Source organism: Medicago sativa, chromosome 4 (assembly GCF_051527215.1).
Source record: "Medicago sativa cultivar Bolivia chromosome 4, Bolivia_mono, whole genome shotgun sequence".
Lineage (NCBI taxonomy): Eukaryota > Viridiplantae > Streptophyta > Magnoliopsida > Fabales > Fabaceae > Medicago > Medicago sativa.
In genome coordinates, this window is record NC_140752.1 from 70,061,986 (window position 1) to 70,080,593 (window position 18,608).

Sequence of the window (18,608 nt, forward strand, 5' to 3'; positions counted from 1 at the left end):
GTTAAGCGCATGGCAGCTTGTGGTTGGCCTTGCTTGCGGGACAACAAACACACGAGAACTTGAGGTATTCATTGCCCTAACGCCACAACTAACACAATCTTTGTTAATATCCACAATTATTGTGGTCCCTTCATTATTCCACTCCTTGCTTCTTATTATCTAAAACTATCAAACTTATATTTATATCATTGGAATCAATATTATTATTGACTCTCTCTCCAGTCACAATATTGAAGCCTTCACCCATACCCTGCCTACCCTCAGAAAATATTAACAATAATATAAATATAAATAAAGCATCAACTGAATCTGTTTCTGCTTCTGTCTTTCACAGGTAATAACTAAAATAAACCTCTCTCTCTCATACATATATAATTCACTACTTTCTGTACATCATACTTTACTTGCTAAGTTTACTGAAAATTATACTTCACTTGCCATAAAACATGTATAATATAGCTTCTTTTTTTTTAAAATATATGTTATAGGTTGGTTAAAATTATTGATGATTTACCACAGACATGTTTCTTTTTTGTTTAATTTTTAAAGAAAATAAAAGGAAAAACTTAATAACAAAAATAAGTTTCTGCATGATTTTAATTATATGGAGCTTAGAGTCTTGATCTGCTGTATTCTAATTGAGTTTTATTGTTTTCTGTTGGAATTTTAGTATTGGCTTATGAATGAATTAGAGGAAATAAAACAAATGATTTCTAAGTTCACCACCTTAGGTGCATGGATTAGGATGGATGGTTAGTTAACTCAATTATTGTTTGTACATTAATCAATTCAAAGAATTATGAACAATCAGAGTGAAGTGATAATTGTGCTTAAGATATTCTTCTTATCGATGGCCTTTTGTTTCTATAATGGTCTGTTTATCCTATCCGGATTCCTTGCAGTCGGGGTTAGTTGGAATCGTTGAATGAAAAACAGAAATGGATTTCTTGCAGTTGAATAGTGACTAAAAGAAGATCTCATCCATCCGATTTCAGTCAATGAGTTATAATGTTTTCATTTATTAACTAATCTTCAAATATTGATCGTCGGATTTCATTCAGACGACCTCTAATATACTGATAGCATGACTACATGAATCCAAGTCCATTAGTTCTGACTTAAGGACCGAGTGAATGTGTGATTTTTCTAACCGCGCGGAATCCAAATATTCATTCCCTACTTTCTTGATATTCATTCCCTACTTTTCAAACCCCCAATTTGTTTTTTATCCACACACGCAAGATTGTATTTCTTGCTGAAGAACAAGCATATCTAGTTGAGTTAAACGCGTATACATTATAGGTGTAAATTAGTTTTACACTAGCATCTAATTGAGAGTCATCCTTTTTACCATGTCATACAACTAGTTTTAAAATTCAGTTACAAAAGTGGAGTGATGTTGCAAAATATTTTATTCTCATTAGTCGTAAGCGTAAAACTAGTTTGAACTGCATGTCCGATTTTCTCTATCTGGTTTTTTTCGTTACTAACACTGTTTTGTACTTTCTTTGCATTTTTTATGAAACTGAGTGCAGGACACACAATGAACATTATGTCCACCCACCAGTGTGGTTGGCCTTTAAGAATTCAGGATCACCCTGACAAAGGAAGTATTAATAAGACTCAATTTTCAGGATATCATTCTCCCTCCAAAGGATTAGACTTCCTTAATGTTGCTCAACATAAATGTTGCCATACTGCCAGAAAATGTAGGCCTATTTTTTCCAGTACAGTGAGTGACAATATGGATCCCTATGATTCAGATGATAATGACAAGAACAAATCTCAGAATAATGATGAAATCAAAGGAGTATGTTGATTTCTCACTTGCCCTTTTTGCATGACTGCATGTAAATCATTGCATTGTGAAACATCTCAACATGTATTTCTTTTAAGTATATTGATTTTTGTTACGAAGGAGTCTCACAAGAAATGCTAGAATAATATGCGGTAGGAAGTAACACGTTTACAATTATTTTCATGTATTGTTTTCTTTCTTGTAGAAATTCTTTGTAAGAAATGGCAGTGTTCTACTTTTAATTGTTCATAGGAGTGTGTCGGCAGGTTTATATCTACGCGTAAGAAGAATTTGTTTTAGAGCTTAATAGAGTTTAATAATTGATCTATGTTGAGAGCCCTACATTAGATATAATTTTGGCCGAAAAACGATTATAAGTGGTGGACATCCTCATCTTACGTTCCAAGTCAGATTTGAGGGAAGTTCTAAGATAGAACATAAAAAAGGTTTATGCAACATCCAAACATATTTTATCATCTCACTACAATGTAAATATATATTATTTCTTCACCAGAAATGTCAATAGATCTTAAGATGGTGAACTAGGATAAAATATGATTCGACGTTACTCTAAAATCACTATCAATGTATAGTGATTTTCGTTTTTCCTTTACATATATTCTCTTAATTTGTTCTTCTTCCTCCAATGATGAACCGGTTGGATGTGAAATCCTAGTTTTGATAGATTGAAACATTTTAGAGATACTTATTTCTAAATTCCTCTATCTTTTTGTTTTTAGTTTTCTTTATGATATATTGTTATATATTTGAGCAAAATCTATCTTGCTTCCGTAATCATATGTTTTGGTAAATATATATCTATGTTGAAGCTCTTTTCAAATGGAAATACAGGCTCTCAGTTTTGAGAATAATGCATTGAGTATCAATTTCCCATTGATGTGCTCTCAATCCGGCGTTTCTTCTTTTTTCTTTTTTTTTTTAGAAAAATGATCAGGTGAATAGTGACAGGCTCAGAGAAAGTCTCGAGAAAATAGTCGGTACAGATGATTCAAGGTTTAGTGGATTTGACCTTGCTACTCTTATCAGGAACAAATATGGGAAATCTTATGATGTCCAGTTGATTAAGAAGGTTAGTTTCTTACAAGTGGAATTTCATGAGATAAGAGAGAAATTGATATGCCTGCATTTCTTATATTTACCCTCTCTTCAATTTCTCTCCCTTTTTTATTGCTTTTTTCTCTATTTATTTGCACATCCAAACGATGTGTTAAGTTCTGCTTTTTCCTTATTTTGCTGTTGCATAATTTATGCTAGGAATTCATGGGAAGAAATTTCCTTGCTATGAATGTCATGTGGAAGTACATGGAGCAGGTAATACAACTCTTGTGCTTACAACTTTTATTTTCTATGATCTATGACACGTTAACTAAGTATATTGATTTAAATGAAATGTAAATTTCAGACATCAAGATAAAAACAAAGGGAAATATACTACACAACAACTCTTTGCAAGAATTTTTGTCATAAGTTGCTATAATACTGACTCTTAGTTAGAATAATGGTCCTCACCACTTTGACTTATCCAATAACCATTCTTGACCAATTCTAATGGAATTCTGTCACAATGCTTGTGTAACATTGTCATCAATCAAAATGAAAACAGCTTATGGATTTTTAATCTGGTCAATTTAAAAAGAATGTGAGAACAGAAGAAAAAACAAAAGGCAAAGGCCCATTTCACAAATTGACAAACAATCTTAGTATCTCGGTACCAAAACCAGACACTTAGTTGTACTATTAAGTACATAATCATTAGAAGCTTATGGTACCACTATGGAAATGCTTGTATAACTCAGTATGTTCTGCAATATTTTTTGCTATTATAGAGATCATTCCCCTTGACTGAAGAAGAATATATTTTGAGGCTCGATGATGTTGCAAACTCGTTAAAATGTTGGGGAGCTGTTTCACATATTCGGAACAGCCTAGCAAAGTCGAAAGAACGACCTCGGATAGGGAAGGTAAAATTATTATGCTCTTCTGTCATATCATATGTAAATAGATTGGGACACCTTCATACAATATTGGCAGAATCACCAACATCAGCAAAAGTTTACAATAGATTTATATCGACAAAAAAGAACTTGTGATGTACAATTTATTTCCCTTCTAACTTCTTGTTATTTGGTGCAGGCTGTGAGCATTTTTATAGATATGGACGAGTCCGGTGCACGTGCGAACGAGTGGATCTACAAGTAGATTGCACTGATGAACTGAAATTCATCTCAAAGGTGGTGTCTATAGTCAGCAGCACCACCCTTTTTTTGGGAACTTCTTGGGGATTTATTATACGTTTATACTAGATCGTAACAAAATCTACAGAATCCTTCTAACATTTCTATTGAAATCACTTCCAGGCAACTGTATTTTTTGTTCTTCCTGACCTATTTCTTCTGTTTGTTTACAGTAGTGGTGTAAATTTGGATTAATATAAGAAAATCATCCACATTAAATTTCTAATAAACTTCTCTTCAAATTAGGGGAGATGTTAATCATTGTGTTATCCTATTACTCGGGAAAATCACTTGAATCGTGCAAAAAGTTTCAGTCCTTTGCAAGTATAAACATGAACATTGACAGCTGATTGTGTAACTGGTTGGATGGAAAGCTATATGGAGTGCAAAAAATTTCATCCTTAATCATACGTGTCTAGTTGCCCACTGACTATGCCACCAAGCAATTCAATCTCTTTTTCATAAATTTGCGAAATACATTCCCTTCAAGTCAATATTTACTATTGACAGTTCACAATTATACAACACATTCTACAAAAACTGTGTAGTTGTAAGAATTACAAGCTATGATTTACATGGTATTTAATATCTTTTTCTGTTTTCTTTACAATAAATATAAGCTAACACCTCTTGGATACATTCGCTAGTTACATAAACCTCTATCATGTGCTATAAGGAGCCGGATCAGTTAACTTAATTCTATATAAAATCAAATATAACTCTTTGCTTGGAAGGATCAAGACTACGAAGGTTTCCTTTTCTCTCCTCGTCTAAAAATGAAAGAAGGAAACCTGAATTGAATCTACTTTTAAGAGCTGCTATTTTGAACTGGTTGCAACTGAACCTGGTCCTCCATGGTTGGTGAGTTTAAGAGCTTCCTGAGAGAACGATACTGCAGGCGGACATTCTCTCCAGATCCAATAATCTTGAGTAAATACCTGTACAAAAGATCGACATTAAATGAGTTTTTCATTTTCAGTCAGAACTAATATATAGTATTCCAAAGCGACAAGGCTCCTCTAAAGTGAGCAAAATTCACTTTAGAGAATAAAGTGCGTAATATCAATAGTTGATATCATATGCACATGCATGACTGACAAATCATGGGTGGTTACGGTATCAACCCCTTGATTTTCTCACCTTACTAACTACTCACTTTAGAGGAGGCAAATTCATTCCAACAAACGCAGACAAAGTGTAAGCAAATAAAGTTTGTAAATTAACCAAGTAGAATGTGTTGAAGAAAAAAAAAAACATTATCAACAACCAAAGCTCACCTATGGCCCTCAACAATATTCTAAATTATCATAAATAGATCATAACTGTCTCACATTATACAAAATACAATGTTATTAAAACTATTCGGAAGCCAGCTCAGGTTCAGCCATTTGAAATGACTGGTTGAACCAAATTAAAATCATTCGGAAAGGTTGAAAATATAGAAAGTTGATTATGACAAGGTTAGCTTTGATATGAATATACAAAAAATTTAAGTCAATCTAAGAGGAACACAATTACATAAATAAATTATCCATTTTATTGCCATCGCAGTTTTGATTGGCACTCACTACAGCATGAGATGTAGTAATACCAGGCATATACAAAATCTCTTTAGCCAGTTACTAAAGTAGTGCATTTGGTTGACGTTATTAACAGTTAAGGAGGTGTGGCAACAACAAAAACCAAATCTTTGTTCACTAGGTAGATTCGGTTACTTGGATAAGACTTCACTATAATTTCTTATGGTCCTATTATGTATTAAGTTCTATCTATTTACCTCTAAATCTCTCTTGATGGTTTGAGTATGACCTAGAATTTTTCTTGGCCTCCCTTTATCTCTAACTATTGAACCATTCTTCATTTGGCCAAGCCTATTTATCAATGCTCCTACAGATCTTCTCCAAACATACTCAAATCCCCCAAGACTAAGTTGAAACTCTACCTTTTTTCTATAGCGGGAGCTACCCCAATTTTATCTGAAATAATTACATTCTTCTTGGCTCTTTACCAGCCAACATTCAATCCCATGCAAAATGACCAGGAAAAGGAAGGGCACTGGCCAACTATTCACCTGGTATTATGTCTTATTAGGGCTATTTTGAATATACAATGCAATTTCAGAAGTAATATTCAATGTCAGTTGGAGAACACACTTTGATATTTGGGGCAGTATAAACAGCCAAAGGGGTAGTAATTTAAGTCACCAAGAGAAAACTTTGTGCAAATTTCATTACCATGGCTGTGTGATTTCTTATAGGAACAAGCATCCCATGTAATTTAATCTTTATGGTGCTTCATTATTTGCATGTGGTTTTTTTTCTTGTGTGCCCATTTTGTAAAGGCAATAGTTTAATCTTCCATGCATGGTTATCGCCAAAAACTTGTTGAATCCGTCATTTGGGTTCATAATAAATTATAAGCTGCTCCTACTACTCAACCTAGAGCTTCGGCCCTCGAGCATTGCACGGGGATGTGTTGTAGGATAATCCATTACCTTCTAAGCAGAGTTGCCACATGGCATTCTTAGCAAGAATGATTGCAGTAGAATGATGATGGCTATGAGGATTTGAAAAGCATTATGGAATTAAGATTTGCAAATTACAGGGTTAGTCAAGGCTTAACTCAAGACCACTCGTCGTGTTTGGTTTTGTGTCGATACACATGGCTTTAAGGGGGTATGAGAGTGCACATAGACAATACTTGAGTGCAATTCACGTGTGATGCATGAAAAAATAACTCATCCAAAACATGAAGAAAAAGCATGACAAAAGCTAATATAAATAGGCAATGGAAAAGGCGGAAGAATCAATGTGGTAAGATTAGCCACAGCCTATATTCGGGAGTTTTATCACACACGTAGATGAGATGAGAGTGGAAAGCCTCCAGACATTTGATAAAGAATTAGTGCCCTCAGGGCAGAAAGGTAGAGACCCTCAGATTTGCATAACACGGGACATTTTCCTGTTCTTTCTGATAAATATACAATGTTCTTAACATCCCCTTACAAATCTAAAAAGGAAGCTAAGGCATAATGGAAGCTGATTAGGTGCAAGAAACTGACTTTTAATATCTTTACATCAAAAGCAACTTATTTCATAATATATCAATAGCCTAAATGCAAATTTAACAAAATATTCTTGATAACTCACCAGCCATTGAGACACTGAGATGTAATGACAGCTTCTTTCCCAACAAATTTTTCGGGCGTTCTCCTGTTACCCTGTAGAAATTGATAGAGCTTATACTTCCCTCGACCATCTGAGACAATAGAAGCCGAACAAAATTGATAGTAAAACAGACCATGCTTACCTTAATAATAACTTTCTCATTTACTGAAAATGGATATTGTACTCCACGCTGGAGTCCATCAGGAGAAGTAAAATCTCCATTTTCCTGAAACATAAGTGCTAATATACATAAATTTGGCTCCTTAAAACTAAATTCTTACAGTTTTTAACATTTTGTTCAGTTAGAAAGTGTATCCTGATTAATTAATTAATTAGCATTTACTGATTTGCTACTTGTGCCAAAGTCAATCTCGTCAAAATTTACACATCCTCTCAAAAAAAAAAAAAAAAATCACACATAAATCTTGAATGAAGGTCAATTTGTTTCATGGGATTGCGGGAGTAGATTTATAAATTAGATTTTAAAATCTGGAAGTAAATTGATTGCAATGGCTTATATTTAGCACAGTTTAACATTACTGCAGGGAGAGATGTTTAATTGAAGATTCATAAATACAGTTCACCACTACCACTCCATCACTCTTAGAAACCCAACCAAGAGAGAAGCTACTGATTTACAAATAGGAACCCCAAGCCAGTAATCTGTGATAATATTTATGAAAGTATGGAATTGTATAGAGAAATTAAATCAAGCTATCTACTTCAAGCATTAAATTAATGTTGAATAAACATTTCAGCTGAATCCAAACACACTAACGCTGGATTGAACCATGCAAGGTGAAGGAAACCAGAAAGTGATTCATGGTAGAAAATCCTTGCAATTCTTTATGAACCAAGATTGAAATGCTTAAATTATATGAGGACTTCAAATCACACCCATATAATAATGCTCATACACAGCCTTATTGACATTCTTGAGACAAACAATCAACTTCAAAATAAACCAACTACAAAATAAAGGAACCAAACGGCACAGAACCGCATACATCTCCATATATATTCTCTTACAGATGATAAGAGAATTTTGAATTTCTAGTCCTAAATTTTCTGACCCAGAAAGCCTTTCTCGATATAATATCTCAAGTTTATCATCGAAGTACAAGTTCACAAAAGATAAAGAAGTCCACAAAAATGAATCAAGATTGTAATCATTCTGACAATATATAAAGTAAATTCCTCAACCATAACACTTGCCCTATAAATCTCAAATCCCAGTATTTTCTTTTTGTATGCCTATTCTTTTAGCAAATTTGTTTCTACAAAAACTTGTTAAAATTCAACTGCCCAAAAATTTCCCTTTTATTGCAAGAAATAGAATAGAATAACCAATATTATCATCTATTCAATATATATTCACATTGAAGTATGAATTGATATTGATGTCGTGGAATGTCAACTTCAAGCCATGATATGGAAACTATTGCCATCAATGGGAGTACGGGATACACAAAAAAGCAATATCTTCACTGAGATTGCACCATTCACTCATAGTATTAACTTTGAAATCAAAGATTCTTAATAAAAATATTTGAATCAGGAACCCACATTTTTTGACAAAAAAAACTAGATGTTTTTCTCTTGTTACATGAAGCTAACGAAAGCTGGGCAACATTTTCACAAGACAAGTCAAAGTTCATTTCTAGAATACTATAAATAAATCATATTATTCACAGTCAACCTGAGATTCCATGCTATCTCATTATCATTGTTCAAGTATTTTTTATTAAAAGCCACCATACATTTGCTTCCTGTTTCACATTCACATGATTTGACATCTACTATAAGAGATCCCAAGAGAAAAACATATTTTCTAAAAACATACTTTCATTGAACGTGTGCTAATATTTCAAAAGAAAAAGGGGAATCACAGGTTACTTGTGTTTTTACCCTGTTCACTCTTCTGATTGGATCCATTGGTTCACCCATTTCTTTCCGCCGCTTTCGAAGAGCAGCATTACGAAATAACCTTCGATCATCCTCATGCTTGACAGCAGCTGCTGCAGCTCTAAGAGCTGAGAAGGAAATGAAACCACATTATGTCACACAAAAATAATTTAGAAAGATGAAAGCAACAAGAGATTATTAAATACATCAGCGATAGAAAGATATAACATGACGATAAAGCCTACATTATTTGAGAAGTTTGTGTTTAGATGGTAGAACAGAAACATGATAAAACTACAGAGGAAGAGTAAATACCGTGATTTGGGATCAGAGAACTGGGGTCAATATCAACATTGCAGAGGGTGCATCTTGACTGCGACAGAAACAATAATTGTAATTGTTATTCTTGTCTCTTTCCATGTAAAGTTATAATTACAAATCGCTAGTGAATAGGAATAGAAATGAGACAACACGAGTAACACCAAAATAAGAATAAAGATGCATGATTCATGAACGAAAAGGTAGAAACAGTGAGAAAATACAAGCTTAAATACTCTTAGCCTATGTTGTTAATCTCGGATAGCGGCACAGAGCAGCTGACCCCAAAACTGGAATTACAGTATAGCGTGATGGCCACCATTCTAATATTATGTATATTTATTATATAATTAACATTATATGTGTATATTTATGTAAATATAACTAAATTTTTTTTGAAGGAAATTATAAAATTTTAAAACTATAAATAATTATTAATTCTATTTATTAAATAATTAAGACTATAAATAATTAATGACATTTATAAAAATTCTATTAATTTCCATATTTTGCTTACTATTATATTTTTTATTATAAAAATTACAAACCTCCTTTTTTTGTCAACTATTACAACCAACTTAAATTCACATAAAACAAACAGATGGGATTTTGATTCCAAGCCCAATCTACTTCATTTTGTAGAGGCCCATCATTCACTAAAGACAAAATAACAATTAAACCACTAAACCAACTATCACTCAGCGGCTCCTTACTTAACCTAAACAAAACACAGTTGCCGTGTTGCCCTTGTATCCAAAACAAGCTGGATTCCAGAACTGGCTAGAAAAAGAAAAGCTAGCCAAAAAATGCAGCAGGTGGAGTTAGTCCTCGGAGGAAGGAAGGCCGCCAGAAATAGTGAGAAAGTCCTGGTGTGATCCTATAGCGTGTGTGAGGCTGTGATTCTGATGTGATTTGCGGATCCGACAGCCATCCCTGCAAAATGCAACACATCAGAGAATTGTGCTGCAGCAAGGAACCACTCCGCACCACAATTCTGCAATTGCACGAGATTGACAACATATCTCTTCATACATTTTGTTAGTGACTATGACTACACTATACAAATATTTCCTTTCAAGGGTTCTAGAATGATATCGGGCTTCATCTCCACAACTCCACAAGGTGTCATACATCTTCAAATCTAATTGTTGAAATTTGAACCTTCCGTGCATCAAAATCATAACTATTGTTCACGATCTTGTACATAGCCTGTCGAATCTAATTTTAACCCGATCTATCATTCCTCAAATTTAAGTTCATTGAAGGGCATGCTAGTGCAAGTGGCAAGATTCAGGGAACAGTCAGACCTATGGTGGATCTACGGTAAGCAACATTACCTTGCATTTGCAAGAGGCCCGTGACTTGAATTTCTGACCACCTTGGCAATAACTTCAACCTTCGTACCAAGACTCCCCTTCCCCTTGTAATAGATATATTCTATACATTAAAGAACAATTTAATGCCTATAGATTCCTTAACCCTAGCCTGCATATAATCCTGAACCTAACTATCAAACATCCTATATTATTGTAGACACTAATCTTCCAGCAGTACCTAGACTGAAATAGAAGTTCAATAATGGAATAAGTTAAGTCACAGTGTCCAACTATAGTTCAAATGCAAAACTGTCACTTTCACCGGCTGCTGGCCATGATTTCTTAATGCATAGATGCAAACTGTGTATGCTTAGAAAACTGAATAAGACAGAGTCCAACTTACTGTTTCAATGACTCTCCTCAGTGTGAGACCACCAAAAGAATGTCCACATGAGACAAGCATTGCATCTTCCAGGAACGAGCCGCTAGTAAATTGGTTGAAAAAGGAAAGAGAACATGTATTAGAATAAAATTGAATCTTGTATATGAAGGTTATAATTTCCTTTTTTGATCTTGAAAAATGAAAAGGTACAAAACAAGCCAACGTGTGAGTTAAAGAGAAAAGTTCTACATGTAAACAGAAATTAATTAAAAAAATGCACATTGTATAAATGAACTAACACAGACATTGTCTAAAATATAGGATCCCAATGTATAGATATCAGCAGAGACACGTATACAGACATCAGATACCAGCCGGACACATTCATTGTCTAGGACCCCATGTAGAGAGAGCAAATTAAAAGAAAGCACGAGAGAAGCTTGTCATGACTATCAACACCCCCCCCCCCCCCCCCCGGCTCTCTCTCTCCCCCTCCATATTTATACGCGTGGGTGTGTATTGATTTCAAGTTTGAACTGTTAATTATTTTGGTTTTGATTTGAGCATTCTAAAAGTTATTTGAAAAAAAAATGAAAGTTTTGTATAAAAGTCATGTGCCCTTCAAGTGTTATTCCATAGTTGAGTGTCAAATAACAAAAAACACCATAGATTTCAAATCATTAAGCATACTATGCTACAATAGGCAATAGCACAGTACATTTTCATGTATGTCTGCAACTGTACTGTGAATAATCCCCTGAATGAACTAGCAGAATGTTTAATATTTTCAAAAGAATTGCTAAATCAGTTGGTGAATTTAAGTTAAAATACACTTACGACAAAGGATCTGATAGAACACTTCTTAATGATGGGGTCCTTATTCACATTGCTTTGAGCAACCTGTGAATGAAAAGTGCATAAGTTTCAGCATACATTGAAGAAAAGTATTCTTTAAAAAGAAAATTATACTGGAAGTTTTACATGAAGAGTCACTGCATTAAATGCAACCAAAAAACATTATAGATGACAGGTAAACGGTAAAAAGACCATTATATTCTTCTGAGTAGCTTGTCTCAAATAGCTAACCAGATCGTCCAATGTCAACAAGCTTACAGGCAAAAATATTAGACTTAAACTTTTACTGATTACTGGAAACGAGACGGTCATTATGAAATTAGTTTGTATATATCGTCCAGCCACAAGAACTTCAATTCCAAAATCAGTAGTAATTTCATGGTAGAACAATAGCAAAGTTGGTTAGCTACATTAAAATGGTATTTGACTCTTTGCTGAGGCACAAAAAAGTAGAAACCAAATTACAACAGAAAGGGTCGTGCAAACAATCTGATTAGTTTTCTGTCATATGTTGTGTTTTAGCTCACTTTCCAATTGGATAATTCACATTAAAAAGAATCACGGTTTGTATCAACAACAAAAAAAAAAAAAATCGCAGTGAATGTGGTCGGAGAGGAACTCCTGCAGCCTTTTGCAGCAGATAAGATACAGTTCGTAAGAATAAGTATGCCAATATCTTTGGACTAATTGGTTTGAGAAGAGCGGAAGAGGACAATGCTCGTATTATCAAAAGTGCCTCTTGGCACTTACGTTTATTATAAGTTAGGACCTTCTTTTTGATTAGTTAGTCTCGTTCGGTTTGAGGCGGTTTGAGGCGACTTCAATAACACGTATTCAAAGAGAACATTGGGAAAGATAGCTTACATCATCATTGTCACATCTGCTGCCAATCAATTCTTCAGCAGCAAGGTCATCCATAAATTGGCTTACAGATATTGGAACATATCTTTGAGGAATAACATGACCAGCTGCTGCGATTGGAGAACAATCCAATATAGCATTGCCCTGTGGCATGAGTCTATATGCAAGTGAAGTCCTACAGTCAAGGAGTGCACAAATAAGTTCCACAGAAATCTTATCAGTTATAAAACAAAAAAAAATACAAGGTTTTACACACACACACACAACTTATATAATATATATATCGGCACCTTCCTCCACTGTTAGGACTCATAAAACAATCTGGAGAAGCTCTATATGATGCGGCTGGATGTAGGCCGGCAGTGGCATGGCTAAGTGCCTGGCCTGTTATCAGTAAAAGATCTCCAGGCCCAGACCCACTGTCTGCTAGATACCAGCGGCCGTTGGGGTCACATACCTAAAGAAGAGAACAGACCATTCATATAACTTCGGTGATAAATCAATTGAAAATTACAAACATTTAAGTATCGTCAAGCAAAACCCCCTACATGGTATAATATATGCATTAGATGATAGCACCCAACATTACAACCCATGGATAAGAATTAATTTTCTCTTCATTGGTGATTGAACTAAAACACACTTGAACTCTACTTTTACAATTTACCTGAAACAGTAAAAAGAAAAAATAAAAAAAATAAATAAAGACACCTGAAGACCAGGAGTGTCAGAAGATATCAGTGTCAACAAGCCCTTCTCAACTTCACCATTTACGGTAGGCTTACCGCCTCCAATGGCACCTTTTCCGTTTTGCAAAGAAGCATGTGAGTAGGTCCCAACAAGAACAGAAGAAGACACCTCGTTAGCAGGTAATGGAGCATCATCGAGCAGTTGGTTAAAAACACTGCACAGATTAACTTTCTTTCTGTGAGCATACACAGTTAAGAATTAATAATCATAAAATGAGCAATGAGACACAATCCATACTCGCTTCTGAGACGCAGATGCCTTGCAATAGCCGACAAAGCAACACGAGAAGCCTTTCCCATGCACCTAAAAATATCAGCCATGCAAGGAGGAGATGAATCACAATCCTCCAAAGCCCTGAAAAAAAGAAAATGAAAAGAAAAAAAAAAGTCAGTTCACCATAAAAACAACACAACAACCATCCATCTCGAAGCAACAAACAATTTATCAATATAACGGTAATGTATAAGCTATTTTTAAACAAAAGATAAAGTAAAGTCAAATTATTTTCATGTGTTTTTTCTTTGGAAGCTCAGTATCTGCCTTTTGGCCCAAGGACCAACTAATCTGGGGAACCAATCCCACCATCCACTAGCGGGGGCTCAATTGAAGCCAGAGCAGAGCCCTGTATGAACTGGCCCAACACAGAAATTGTTAGCACCGGGGGATTTGAACCTGAGACCTAGAGAGGAGCACATTCTGAGGTCCCAAGGCTACACCAGCAGGCCATCCTTGGGATTTCTATTTTCATACAAGTTGTAAGGAGTTTTCATAAGCTATCATGAAGAGCTTATAGATATAATACAGCGTATGGACATCTCATAAGTTATTTTCATCAACGATTTCATAATTGCTTATGCCAGGAAATAAGTTCAAATTAGTCAATCTAAAAACAGCCTAAATAATAAACAATAATTCATGTTCATGGAAGATTATATCATAATCTACCTTCCTGCCCTATACATGTAGACCCCACGGCTTCCCTTCCCAACACCGAGATGTGCTCTACTCCTAAAGAACAATCTAGCACCTTCCAACCCACATCGCATCAGAGCAGTATCTTCGCTCCCTAATTCAATCACCGCCGCATTGTACTTCATCAAAGACGAACACAGCATTTCCACTGCCCTCGCATAAGACCCCGCCGGCGCACCGTCATAAGGAGCAATGTCCGACAACCGGACCCTAGCCAACTGAAAATTCACCGGCACCGTCGAAACCGGCTCCCCTGACGGGAGAACAGCTGCGACTGGCGCCGGAAGTAGGGGTTGACGGTGGGAAGTGATATGAAGAGGCGAATAGAGTTGGGAGTGGGCGGCGGCGGTAGCGGTGGTGGAGGTGGGTGACCTAAGGGAGGTGGCGGTTGATGATGAATTTTGATTGGTGGTGAGTTGTGGCAACAGTGCAGAGGGATTCTGCTGCTGCTGTTGATGTTGCTGTTGTTGTTGATGCTGCTCTTGCATGATCACTACCATAAATCATTCTGAACTGTATTTGAAGAATTTGATGATGACTCTATTAGGGTTTGTGTTTTCCGGTTCAAAGCTTATGTTGCGATCAATTGCCATAGTTTATCAATCATGGTTTGGAGCTCATCCATGTTCATGTACCTTTTCAGCAGTTAACCAGACACAACATCCAACTCCATTTCCCTTTACTTTCCTTATTTGTTTCAACAATAATACCCAAAATACCCTTAGTGTAATGAGTTTGATAAACGTAGGTACCGTTTGGCCTGGCTTTTTTTCGGTGTAAAGGCTACTTTAAAACAAAGTTAAAATAAGGGGAATTAGTCACTTTTAGAGCTGTCAATTGAGCCCCAAATTTCAAAGCCCACTTGAAAAAGCCCCCACCAAGCCCACTAAATTAAAGCCCCTAATTGAACAAAATTATTTGGGGCCAAGCCCACTATAAAATCAACTTATTTGTGGGCCTAAAAAAAGCCCACATTAATTTTTTTTGGGTAAAAACAATTCCGGTAAATTTTTTTTTTGGGGTAAAAAAAAATTTTTACGGTAATTTTTTTTTGGGAAAAAAAATTCCGGTAAATTTTTTCTCTGGGGTAAATATTTTTTTTTACGGTACAAAACTTTTTTTTTGGGGTAAAAAATTTTTTTTACGGTAAATTTTTTTTGGGGTAAAAAAATTCCGGTAATTTTTTTTACTGGGGTAAAAAAAAAAATTTACGGTAAAAAATATTTTTTTTTGGGGTAACTTTTTTTTAAATAAAAAAGTTTAAAAAAAATGTTTATAGAAATTTTGGGGCTTGAGGGCTTTTTGATTTTTTTATTTGTGGGCTTGCATCAATGTGGGCCTTTTTGTTTTGTGAATTTTCAAGCCCCCTTACTATGTGGGCTGGGGCCAAAACTTCAAGGCCCCATGATATTGACGGCTCTAGTCACTTTAGTCCTTAAATAGGAAAGGAGTAGTCACTTTAGTCCCTGAATGCAGAGAAATTGCAAAACAGTCCCTGAATGTAAACTCTGTTGGTCAATTTCAGGGACTAAAGTGACTAATAGATTCTACATTCAGGGACTAAATTGACTAACAGAGTCTGCATTTAGGGACTAAATTGACTAACAGAGTCTACATTCAGGGACTATTTTGTAATTTATCTGCATTCAGGGACTAAAGTGACGACTCATTTCCTATTCAAGGACTAAAGTGACTAATCTCCCTTAAAATAAAGCTAAAGCTGTTTGGTTTCTTTATTGTTTTTTAGTTTTAAAGTTATTTTTAAATTAAAAGTTGTTTGGTAAAATTTTTAGTTTTAAAGTTATTTTTAAATTACAAGTTGTTTGGCAAAATATTGTACAAAACTTTAAATTTATTACTTTTTTTGTGGTGTCCGGGGTTCGAACCTCGGACCTTGCATATATTTATGTGTTATCTTTATCAACTGAGATAAGCTCAAAAGGACAAAACTTTGAATTTATTATGAATATATCTATAATATGTATATGTGTGTGTATGTAATGAGAATAGTTGATTTTTTCTTTTCCAATTATACTCTATAACAAATTTTGTTATAACAAATTTTGTTATAAGAACTAGCAGAAAGACGGGCACTATCGTGCCCGTCTGTCCGCTCTTTCTACTACGCTAACGCATGTGATTATTTTATTATGTTTATTTGTATAATTTTGATTTAAATTTTAAAATGTTAATGAAAATTATTGATATTTGATTTATAAACAAAATATTGTCAAGGCATATACCAATGATTTATGAACTCAACATATTTTGCTCATGTTTGTTACTAATATTTTTATCTGAGGATTTAAATTCCAATTTTTAACATTATTTTTTGTTGATGTTTGTTACTAATCTTTTTTTTTGCTCACGTTTGTTACTAATCTTTTATTAGAGGATTTAAAGTCTAATCTTTAACGTTATTTTTTGCAAATCTAATCTTTAACGTTATTTTTTGCTCATGTTTGTTACTAATCTTTTTTTTAGAGGATTTGAAGTCCAATCTTAAACAATATTTTTTGCTCACGTTTGTTACTAATCTTTTTTTTAGAGGATTTATAGTCCATTTAATATAGTGCTAACAAATCTTTTTTTAAAAGATTTTGAATCCTAATATTTTGTTCACGTTTGTTACTAAACTTTTTTTAGAGGATTTAAAGTCCAATCTTTAACAATGTTTTTTGCTCACGTTTGTTACTAATCTTTTTTTAGAAGATTTATAGTCCAATCCTCGTCGGCTATTATTTTTATTTAAAAAATAATTAAAAAAACTCATAGAGTTGTGAGAAATAAAGCAGGAAAAAACATAAACTTTGGATTGTTTTTTTTGCATAAGTGATTATTGTTCACCTTTGATTTTCTCAAATTCTGATTCATTCATTCTTCTAAAAAAAAAAGTAAAAACAAAGCTTGAATTGTAATGTTGGCGGAAAGTAAATTGCTCGAAGGATATAACAGAAAGATATTCAATTCATGAAGTGGACCTTAAAGATATTCCATTCATTGGTGCTTCAGAAGTATTAATCAAGTTCTTGAGCCTTGGAACTTTCTAATTTTTTAGAGGTGATGAGATCTACTATGATGAATTCTGGATCGATTTGAATTCATGAGAAGAGACATAAAGAATGCAAATATAATTTTTAAACTTTTTGTGAGTTTGATTTGTGGTTAACGGTGGTAAAAGAAGGTTAACGATGACGATTAGTGACATTGACTATTAATCCACGTGTTATTTTATAATTGGTCATTTGTATTTAAAATTAAGGGTATTTTTGGAAAGAAAATTCCAACCCAAAAGTGTGCTAAAAGGGGTAGTTTTCTTTATATATAGTATAGATACCATATTTTTAGTGTCAGCCAAAAAGATATGAATTTATATTATATAATATTATATTTGTTACATTGTTGGTGTCATTGAAAAATATATGTTTAGTTTTTTTAATAAGAAAAAAATATGCATAGTTTGTTACAATACAAATGTGTAAAATATATATAAGTATCATTATTTTAGGCAACTATACTTGTACTTTTAATTAAGATCAAAATTTTATAAAAATAATTATACGCTTTACGCAACACTAAAAAAAATTATACGCATTAGTGTAACAAAAAAAACATACAGACGGACATAGAATATTACTCTAAACGTTAATGTGTGTGTGTATATATTTCCGAGGTTGAAGAAAGGGAATAAAAATATTCGGTGTCATTCAATGACAGCGTGAATAAAAATATTTGCGAGGTTGTGATAATTAAAAGATTTTGAAATTAATATATAAGTGATAAAAAGATAATAAAATTCCTTCAAAAATAGATAATAAAATTAAATGGACCCTCCTTAAAAAAATTAAATGGACCGGTTCAAAAAAATAAAATAAAATGGAAGAAAAAAACATATTGAAAAAATAAAAGAAATGGTTTCCAGCGTGAGTTGAAGAGAGGTGTTTGTGAAAAAAATTGTCGGATTTTATTCAACAACTTTTGGTCAAAGCTCATTCCATTCAATTTTATGCATTCTAAAAAAAATACTTT

General features: G+C 34.0%; 2 protein-coding genes and 1 long non-coding RNA gene across 3 annotated transcripts; 1 reads left to right on the forward strand and 2 right to left on the reverse strand.

The window, feature by feature from the left end:
• Positions 1 to 208: 208 nt before the first annotated feature.
• Positions 209 to 4,311, forward strand: LOC146931341 (uncharacterized). The gene is made up of 6 exons (XM_085702827.1): positions 209 to 334; positions 1,536 to 1,810; positions 2,742 to 2,888; positions 3,074 to 3,130; positions 3,646 to 3,780; positions 3,953 to 4,311. Exons 2-6 carry the CDS (start codon positions 1,544 to 1,546, stop codon positions 4,016 to 4,018), a joined length of 672 nt encoding a protein of 223 aa, XP_085558953.1. The 5' UTR covers positions 209 to 334; positions 1,536 to 1,543; the 3' UTR covers positions 4,019 to 4,311.
• Positions 4,312 to 4,484: 173 nt separating this feature from the next.
• Positions 4,485 to 15,244, reverse strand: LOC146931342 (RING/U-box superfamily protein). The gene is given in 13 exon segments (XM_085702826.1): positions 4,485 to 4,991; positions 7,203 to 7,273; positions 7,363 to 7,446; positions 9,129 to 9,253; positions 9,441 to 9,498; positions 11,163 to 11,244; positions 11,979 to 12,013; positions 12,015 to 12,041; positions 12,861 to 13,032; positions 13,148 to 13,314; positions 13,569 to 13,761; positions 13,845 to 13,961; positions 14,553 to 15,244. Coding segments are annotated over 13 exon segments (1,788 nt in total). The 5' UTR covers positions 15,080 to 15,244; the 3' UTR covers positions 4,485 to 4,861.
• On the reverse strand, positions 9,934 to 11,002 carry LOC146931343 (uncharacterized). Its single transcript, XR_015006668.1, has 2 exons — positions 10,781 to 11,002; positions 9,934 to 10,376 (listed from the first exon to the last, which is right to left on the reverse strand). It is a non-coding gene; the product is annotated as an uncharacterized LOC146931343 (long non-coding RNA).
• Positions 15,245 to 18,608: the final 3,364 nt, after the last annotated feature.

Coding starts and splice junctions, on each gene's coding strand:
- LOC146931341 (XM_085702827.1), top strand. CDS start 1,544: ATGAACATTATGTCCACCCACCAGTGTGGTTGGCCTTTAAGAATTCAG. Junction 1,811..2,741: donor ATAATGATGAAATCAAAGGA/GTATGTTGATTT, acceptor TTTTTTTTTTAG/AAAAATGATCAGGTGAATAG. Junction 3,131..3,645: donor TGTGGAAGTACATGGAGCAG/GTAATACAACTC, acceptor TTGCTATTATAG/AGATCATTCCCCTTGACTGA.